The 10,132-nt window shown below is 34.4% G+C and overlaps 1 protein-coding gene across 2 annotated transcripts; it reads left to right on the forward strand.

Moving 5' to 3' along the window:
- Positions 1-2,369: 2,369 nt before the first annotated feature.
- LOC121729724 (decapping and exoribonuclease protein) lies at positions 2,370-9,878 on the forward strand. Of its 2 annotated transcripts, none has more exons than XM_042118328.1 (4): positions 2,370-3,056; positions 3,750-4,003; positions 4,915-5,061; positions 9,459-9,878. In XM_042118328.1, exons 1-4 carry the CDS (start codon positions 2,570-2,572, stop codon positions 9,714-9,716), a joined length of 1,146 nt encoding a protein of 381 aa, XP_041974262.1. In that variant the 5' UTR covers positions 2,370-2,569; the 3' UTR covers positions 9,717-9,878. The 2 variants fall into 2 exon arrangements, with proteins under 2 accessions (XP_041974262.1, XP_041974261.1); XM_042118327.1 differs by having other exon boundaries at positions 2,371-3,056; positions 3,750-4,011; positions 4,923-5,061.
- Positions 9,879-10,132: the final 254 nt, after the last annotated feature.

Consider the following 10,132-nt stretch of genomic DNA (forward strand, 5'->3'; position numbering starts at 1 on the left):
CAGATATTCGATTAGCTTTTATAAATAAACAATACGTTGTAGCTGCCTTTTTAGATATTAAGTCTGCCTATGATAATGTTATTATTTCAATTCTAGAGAAAAAAATGTACAAATTAAATATTCCTCCCATCCTTATTAGGTTCATAATTAATTTAATTAAAGAAAGATTAATTTCTGTATTTTTTAACGATATTGAATGTCTTATTCGTATCATATTTAAAGGACTGCCACAGGGTTCGGTTTTAAGTCCTGTTCTTTATAATATTTACACGTATGATTTGGCTTCGGTAATTGCGAAATTTGTGAAAAAATTACAATATGCAGATGATTTAACTATTTACGCTATCAGTGCAGACATTCATGCCGCTTGCAATTCATTAAACCAAAGTCTTGTTGCCCTTAAACAGTGGCTTTTTGATAATGGACTAGATTTAACTGTGGAGAAAAGTAGTGTAGTAGTATTTACCAAAAAGCTTTCTATTCCAAAAGTAAACATCTCCTATGATAATAAATCAATTCCGGTTAAAACAAGTGCAAAATTCCTAGGTGTTCATCTTGATAATAAATTAAATGGTAACTCACATATTGATTATGTGATTTCTAAATGTGAACGTAATTTGAATATGTTAAGATGTCTTGCGGGAGTTTGGTGGGGAGCTCATCCGTTCTGTTTAAAACTCATTTATAATGCTGTTATTAGAAGTGTCTTAGACTACGGTATATTTTTATTAGTAGGTGATAATTTGTGTGTAATGAAGAAATTAGATAAAATTCAATCTAAAGCTCTCCGAATAATAGGTGGAGCTATGAAGTCAAGTCCCATTAATGCCTTACAGGTAGAATGCACTGAGCCACCTTTGAGTCTAAGGAGACAATATTTAAGTGACAGATTCGTTTTTCGTTTAAAACAGTACAAATTCCATCCTTTATTAGAAAAACTAGCTCAACTGAATACTGTTTTAGAGTCACATCCCTTTTATAAAAGGTCTCTGCCATGTCTTATTGTAAGTTATCGTAAACTTCTTTCAATATCTGCTCCTATTTATCAATCTGATGTACTACCTTTGTTCTCTTATAATTTTGAAAGTCTGTTGATTGAACCGGATGTAAAATATAATTTAGGTGTAATTAAAGATAATAATAGAGATAATTTTATAAACACCAAATATAGTAATTGGCATCATATTTATACCGATGCTTCTAAGTTACAAGAAACAGGAAATGTAGGAGTTGGTGTTTATCACAGTCAATATAAAATACATCAAAAAGTTAAAATGCCTGTAGAAAGTTCAGTATATTCCGGGGAATGTTTAGCCATATTCAAAGCTTTAGAATACGTATTAATGTTTAAATTAACACAAACCATTATCTTTTCAGACTCAAAAAGTGCATTACAGGGTATTGAAAAATTTCCATTTCGCAGTAAACCCTATCACCATATTATTTTTGATATCAGATATAAACTTTATAAATGCATTGAGAAAGGATATACAGTGTCATTTTCTTGGGTTCCTAGCCACTCAGGAATTTTAGGCAATGAAAAAGCAGATGAAATAGCTAAGGATGCAGTACAGAGTGGCGACATGTATCCATTTCAAATTTATCCCAGTGACCTTTTGAGTTTACCGGCAATTGATTTATATAGAGAATGGAATAAATATTGGGAATTTACTGGACAACATAAGGGTAACCGGATGTACAATCTGCAGCCTCTAGTACCAAAAAAGTCTTGGTTTAATAGAATCAATAGTTCAAAACGAGTGATTTCATCTATAATCAGAATGCGATTAGGACACGCGTGTATTCCTAGCCATCTAAATAGAATTGGCGTATTCAATAATGATATGTGTGATTGTGGGGAGGACACGGGAACTTTAGATCACATATTTTTCTCGTGTCCTTTGCTTGATCATACATCGTTTTTATCCTCTTTACACTCCCTTCATGTTCCTCTTCCTACTAGTATGATGTGTATATTAAGTGACCCTATTAAATATTTAAGTATTTTATTTGAATTTATATTAAGTAATAATTTAAGTTTATAAAATATGTAATCACTGATGTTTCGTATTTTATTATTTTTATTATAATTAAAAGTATATTTTATTTGTATACCAAAATATTCCTGATCCTATCCAAAATTTCGTCCCTGCTATCCCTACCTTTACCGCGTCATAAGTTTCCCAACCTTTAACACTCGACACTGGCAATAGTTATATGCTAGTCGCCATATAAAAAAAAAAAAAAAAAAAAGAAGAAGAAGAAGATGTGAAGATATTTACAGCATAAACCTTTATTTAGCATTATAGGTTTATGATTTATTCATAAAATAAAATGAAAAGTAGGTAGTACAAGTAATTCAATATAGTAAAAATAATATAATTTGAGAAAATTGCAGAAATAGTGCCAGATAGAAAAATATAATTTTTCTCATTGTTATCGCTTCAAAAGGTTCCCCAAACTCTGCAACAAATTCATAAAGTAATAGTTTTCAATTATTAACAGTTATCTTACTTACGTTATCATACATAAAGCTGCAAATTCCTATCAACGTAAAGAATATAATATAATGTTCTCAACACTAGAAACTCAGCCAGATATTTATGCTTATCCACAACCAAAATTTGCAAGACCTACTATCATCGGCTACATAGCCTTAGAAAATCTTAAATTTGCTAGAGAAGTAGAAAACAAAAAAGTATGCTATAATTTAAATTTGCATATTGACAAAGCTAAATGTAAAGAACAAGCAATAGATGTTAAATTAACTGAATTATTAAAGTTCTTATTACATAATGAAAAACATCTTACAATCCGTCCAGAAAGCAAATTGGAATCAGCAAAATTTATTTGCTATAGGGGTCTTTTAACTTGTGTAGCTTGCACTCCTTATGAAAAACAGGAACCTTGGAAGATTGTTGCAATTTTATTCAAAGGCCACATTTACTTGTGTGCCAGAAAAACTGAAGAGAAATTAAGACAAATACAAAATATGACTGAGAGAGACAGAAGGTGTACGTCATGGGGATATAAATTTGAACAATTTGTATTATCAGGTATGTAAATACCCATTTCGATTTTAGATAATGATTTCCTTATTAACTGTGAGACTGATTTTTTGTACCTAGCATACCATGCGATACCAGGTATTTTCAATCGGGTAGTAAGTTTTCATTGTATGCGAACGAGGTTTTAATGGCCTGGTGAAAGCCGTTCATAGAAATATGAACCCAGGATTAACAAGGCTAGGATTGAATGAAATTTTGCATTTATAACATATTTGGATGGACGGACGGACAGACAGACAGACAGACAAAACTGATTTAAAGCTTGCGCACAATCGACAACAAACAAAGCATTCAACAGCACTAGCCCACTCAGTGCAGCTACCAGGCCTACAAATCAAGGCCTGGTATTCGCACTGAGCTTATTCTTCTTTTTCTTTCTTTTCTTTTTTTAATTCATTGCGAACTATGTTTAAAAAATCTGGTGCATTTTTTAATCGTTAAACGTCATAAGCTTTAAAAATGGGTGTTAGATATAAAACTATCTCTCTCGTACACATAGAACTTCTCAAGTTCCAGCACCCGGCCCGCACCAAGCGAAAAGACACGATTTTAGAGTGCGCACAGAGAGAATGCAATCAACCAGCCATATTATATGCCTTGTTATAATATAAATAATTTATTATTTTTCATATTAATATAAATCATTTATTAATTTACCTTAACATTATTTACAATTTTCAGATGACCCTTTAACAGATCCTAATCCTGACCGACCTGTTGATGAAGAGGAAGAGTTCTCTTTGGTCTTTAACACAACTATAAAGCGACACGAAATTCTTTACGGAGCAGAAATGGATGGTGTGAGATGTGACAAAGGATCAGTTGAAAGTCCTCCGGAGAGCAATGACCGTGAAGAAGTAATTAAGTACTTACAGTCCAAGGAATTTATTGAACTTAAAACTAACAGGCATATCACAAATGGCAGACAAGACAAAAATTTTAAGTATGTACCTACTTATATTTATTTTTTAACTCAATAGGATAATATATTGCTACAATGTTTCCACGCTAGACCGCAGCACCAGCACAGACAGTAAACATAAAGTTTGTTTGATGTTTGACAATGCTTCTATTAATATTCTGTTATGAGGTGTGCAACATGTCAGATTTTGGTTGAATCTGTGTCTTATCTAAATGAATATAAAAGTAATAACTAATAACTAATAAGCCATAATTACAAATTGAGATAATAATAGGTCTTTACATAAAATTATGTCCAGCTAGCTGTGCCCCACTATGTTGAGTTTATTAGAAAAAGTACAAAATTAAATATCATTTAGGATATTGTGAATATTTGAAGTGCCTCCCAAAAAACATGTTTGTTTTACCAGAGCCATATATATATATATATATATATATATTTTTTTTTTTTTTTCACTTTTGTATGGGCAAGGACCCGAGCGTCACGAGTTTCCCCATACAAAAGTGAAAAAAAAATTTGGTGTTTCAGCGCTGCTACTTTCACAGTGAACTCTCTACAAGGAACACGTACACACCCTAAAGTATTATCACTAATTTTTCTTACACAAGAAATACGCAAACTGTAAAAATTTCAGAAGGTAAGCTAAGCATACACACGGTCTCTTCATCAAAAAGTATGATTTCAAGGACTTAAGGTAATCAGATTTTAACAAATTCTTGTTGAAAAAAAAAATATTTCAGCAAAAATTGGCCAAACGTAATCGTAAATACTTTTTAAGAGGAGTCCGGGAAAATAACCACATTTTGGCCAAATGTCCGGGAATTTTGTTGTGCCTGACTGAAGGCAATTTGGGTGATAACGCCACTGGCCGCCCTTTTATAATATTGTTGTGATTGTATACTCCTAATCACTATATACTATACTTATTTCAGATTCTTCAAGACGAAAAAATGGTGGTGTCAATCATTTTTCGTAGGAATAGATAATATTTTATGCGGATTTCGTAATGATGATGGGATTGTTGAAGAACTCAAAGTGTACAGTTTATCAGAAATTAAGCACATGTCCAGAGTAAGTGTGAATAACTTTCAATAACAAAAAATTTAAGAGGAACTGGTTGCTTTCCTGCTGTTTTCGTTGTAGAGGCTAGATAGGGGTAGTGTAGCGTTTTCTTGGCAGTATCGGAATAGAAACTTCTAGAATAAAAATTTAAATTTTCTATATTTAGTTTAAGGATGTATATGTCGCAGCCGACTGGTTTAAATAGCCGTTCAATCAAACAGCTAGCCCTTTGACTGAACGACGCCATTCAATCACGCGGCTATACGTCGCTTAGCCGACTTGTTTACTACAACGTTCAACACTACAGCTAGACGATGCTTAGCCAACTGGTTTAGTGGCAAATTAACTAGGGCGACCATTAGCTTAATATGTAAGTAATTTGGGAGAATAGGAAATCTTTTTGTATTTTATTGAAAGATTATTCTCGGATTAAGTTTAATGCAATAAGTAAAAACAAAAAATTCTGAGGCGTGTTTTGTGACGGTCGCCGGCTGCTGCCGCAGGCACAGTCACAGTTCTAACCTAACCTACTTTTGGACTTTCTGGATTGTGTTTGTTTTTGTTTTGACTGGGGGCTGTGCCCCCCGAACCCCCCTTTCGGGGGAGGCTGCGTCCATCCATTTCATAATCCCGTAATTTCTCCTCGAATATTTGTTGGAATTTTGATTCACTCGTATACGTGCCTCCACAATTTTTGTCTCTTTAGTAACCCTTGTAACTTTTATTAACTACTTTATTTCCGAAAAACAACCACAAACAGCAACAAACACCTGCTAGTTGAAGCCATATTGTAAATAAAACGCACCTAGCGCCGCAGCGGTGCGCGCTGAACTACTTCAATTAGACGGCGGCTTTTGAATCAGCTGTAGTGTTGAACGTTTTGAGCTACTAAAATATTCAATATAAAAGCTAGACGTGTGATTGAATGGCGTTGTTCAGTCAAAGGGCTAGCTGTTTGATTGAACGGCTATTTAAGCCAGTCGGCTGCGACATATATAAGATCAAATTCCGTAGTACATTCAATTAAATTATGAAAGTACTAAATATGTAAAAAAATTGGACACCCAGACACTTATTATTAATTATAATGATTATTTATAATAGATTTTTAAGGAATTATTCGTTAATTAATAATTATTGAAAACAATTGAGATGTAATTTGACCACCGCTATTAAATTATAAACATAATGGTCGTCATGGCAATGTTCGTTTCGCATGCGCAAAGTTAAAAACTAGTGTCAATGTTAGTGACATGTACCAAAATTTGACAGAAGTTGATTTAATTTCTATTATTACACATGCACGAAAGCTGCACATGCGCATTGAAAATGACAGAAACATGTCTAATCTAACAGCTGTATCGCAATTACTTTTCGAAGGAAAGTTTTTATCAATTTCAATTTGAAATATTTAACCAGAATTACCGGTAACCCCACTTTTTTTGGGCTTAAAAAATCGCAAATCGTACAAAGAAACTGACAGCAGTTTTTTAGAAGTTTCTGTTTGTTACAAAGTTCCCAATTCTGACGAATTCTCAAAAATTGTAACACTTCCGGTACGTTTACGTATGATACACGGAGCTAATACTAAGAGGAGGTGTTGTAATCAAGTTTCCTTATGAAACGACGCGTGACAATTTGCGGGGTGAGGGGGTGTCAAGCTCCGCCCACTTCTCAATATTTCATCTAACGGCTAAAACCCAAACTACTAGCTTAGGTCGATGTTGATGTTACTACGTAGTTCAACTATCTTAAACTAGATGTTATTTTGTCTTGAATATTATGGGACGTACTACGGCCCTGGATATTTTTTACGTTTCAAATAGTTATCATAGGTGACGACAGATGGCGGTTTATAAGTAATATCATAATAAAAGCTATATCGCGGTTTTAGCTATTAAATGTGTTTAAGACTAAGTGTATAACGGTTTTCAGTATTCAAATATGATTATTGTAATAAACTTATGCAAAATTATACGCATTTACGTCTGTATTATCTTTCAAACGTTTGGCCACCTAGTGTCAAGTAGTATAATTAACGCTGAAAGCTGAAATGTTCTAGAACTTTTATATTTAAATTACATTTAAAATTATTTCCAAATGAAATGTGATGGTATTTATATTATCAGACATCTGTCTGAGTGTTTTCGACATTGTAAAACACAATACTTCATCCTTTCCTTGTTAAATACGCAGAAAACACCAATTTATTGGGAGTCTCGTTACGTGTGCACCTGACAAACGCTGAAAGTGTACTGACTTAAGCCCCGCCCACAATGATGACGTCAGGACCTAGTTGAAAATCACAGTGCGCAGTTGCTTAGGCCAGCTCCTCTTTGTATGAGCTCCGTGGTATGATACCTACATGGAAATTTTAAAATGAATTATTTCACTTAACTTGTCGGTAAGGTATTGAATTTTTGGTATCAATCGATGCAGGATGTTTTATTCTACTACATATTTCGAATTTAGGTCAAAATATTTGAATTTGTAAATGTTATATATGTAGGATGATTTGATAAATCGAATTTTCGCGAAAATTCTAGGGTTTTCGCGAAAATACGGATAATTAGATAATGTTGATTACATTTTTCAATCTTACTGAAAAAAGTTAGTGTTTTCGCGAAAATGCGAGTCGCCTTAGTACGATTGCAAAACCAATCGTTAGTTATTATGATCGAAAAAACTCACTGATTGGTCGGTTTAAGTCTAATCACAACAACATTTTCTCTGATTGGTTGAAGACTTGACGTTTTAAATGTCAGTTCATTGTCACGTGTTGTTTTGTTTGTGGTTGTTTTTGTAAGCCAGCTAGCAGTTTTTGATATTTAATGTGTTTAAAATTGCAGTTGGACTTGAAAATAAGTGCGAAAAGTTATCTAAAAGTGTGTCTGTAAATACAATTAATGACTGATACATGTGAAATTAGTGCTGAAAGTTTAACAGAACCAGAAACTAATTCTGAGGTTATGTCCTTTATAATTCTATGGTGTATTACCTCAACATAGAATTATAAAGGAAAAGATAGTAACCAATCAGAATAAGAGTTGGCCAATAAGCAAAAATCAAGCCAATCAGCGTTCAGAATGTGCAATGTTACTAAGGCAACTCGCGTCTTCCCAAAAAACCTATTTTTTTTTTAGGATAATAGAAAAATGTTATCACCATTATCTAATTATCCGTGTTTTCGAAAAATCCCTAGAATTTTCGCGAAAATTCGATTTATCAAATAATCCTACGACATATACATCCTTAAATGTTCCATACAAAACAATTCAAGGCATGCTATATCTCTCCATGTTAGCCCTATGGAAAATATTATGAAACAAAAAAACTTGAGAGGTCTAAAAAAAATATAAAGAAACGGCATATATTGACGCCCAGGAATACTAACAACGCGTCGCTTTTTATTCTCAAAAAACGCCATATAGTTTACGCACAGGAATACTATTAACGCCCTCTGCCCCTACCATGCAGGTAGGTACTAATAAAAAAGTGTTGAGGTCAAAATATATCGTTCCGTCTATTCTCCGTTACGCCGAACGCGCGATAAGGAACTTCGTTCCAAAAAGCAAGCTTTCTGTCGAGGGGACTGTTTCATATTATAGTATACGTGTGTACGTGTATACGTGGAAGAGCCATGCTTCGGCACGAATGGGCCGGCTCGACCGGAGAAATACCACGTTCTCACAGAAAACCGGCGTGAAACAGCGCTTGCGCTGTGTTTCGCCGAGTAAGTGAGTTTACCGGAGGCCCAATCCCCTACCCTAATCCCTTCCCTACCCTCCCCTATTCCCTTCCCTCCCCTATTACCCTACTCCCTCTCAAAAAGCCGGCAACGCACCTGCAGCTCTTATGAATTATGATGCTGCGAGTGTCCATGGGTGACGGAAATTGCTTTCCATCAGGTGACCCGTTTGCTCGTTTGCCCCCTTATTTCATTAAAAAAAATCTCTTTGAAACAAATCTTTATAGTTGATTGGCTATAAAGCCAGAAATCATAATCTACACAAATAAAGTAGCGGGCGCTACTCCCCTATTCCCTTCCCTCCCCTATTACCCTACTCCCTCTCAAAAAGCCGGCAACGCACCTGCAGCTCTTATGAATTATGATGCTGCGAGTGTCCATGGGTGACGGAAATTGCTTTCCATCAGGTGACCCGTTTGCTCGTTTGCCCCCTTATTTCATTAAAAAAAATCTCTTTGAAACAAATCTTTATAGTTGATTGGCTATAAAGCCAGAAATCATAATCTACACAAATAAAGTAGCGGGCGCTACTTTATTTGTGTAGATTATGATTTCCGGCTTTTATATGATCTACTCTACAACTTTATAACTCAATTAAATGTCTCTTCAACTCTCTTCCATTTGGACAAAAAAAAATCATAACTTTTAAAATTTTCAGAGATTTTGGGATCCAAATGTGTGCTTAAACTTTTTGGAAAATTTTCTCACCTACGTGAAAAGATGCTTGTCCAAAGAAATAAGAAGAAAGCATGGGGACAAAGCTCTTCTGGACATAAGAAAATTGCCTCTTTTGGGTTTGATGTTTGAATGTTCTCCCGGCTGTCAAGTTCGAGTGGCGGAGTACTGTCACGACGATGACCCAATACTCATGGACTGGTTCGTTAATAGCTTCGGACGAGCCAATGAAGTTGAATAGTTGGTAGTACCGGATTCAGCACATGGTTGGACCATGAAGATGTTCAAATTGAAAAAATTCAGATCAAAAGTTATTACTTACAGATCTTGCAATCTAGCGTTCTTAGTTGTATGAGTTACCATATCTATACACGCGTACATGACTCGCTCGCTACTGACTGCTCCGTCAGGTACTCACACTAACGAAAATGTCTGTTCACAATTACAACTACAAATAAAGGCTACGCGCGCTCGTAGATTGATGCAAGAACTACTATATAAAAGTGACGATACGTTAATCGTAATAGGTTGTGACTTGTGGTAGCGGAAACGAATTATTAATTTTAAGGAAAAGTTATTATTTAAAAAAAATATTTAAATAATATTATTAATAATAAATAGTTTTAAATAAAATTTTGTATCAGCCCTTGCAATAAC

Source organism: Aricia agestis, chromosome 8, assembly GCF_905147365.1.
Source record: "Aricia agestis chromosome 8, ilAriAges1.1, whole genome shotgun sequence".
Classification (NCBI taxonomy): domain Eukaryota; kingdom Metazoa; phylum Arthropoda; class Insecta; order Lepidoptera; family Lycaenidae; genus Aricia; species Aricia agestis.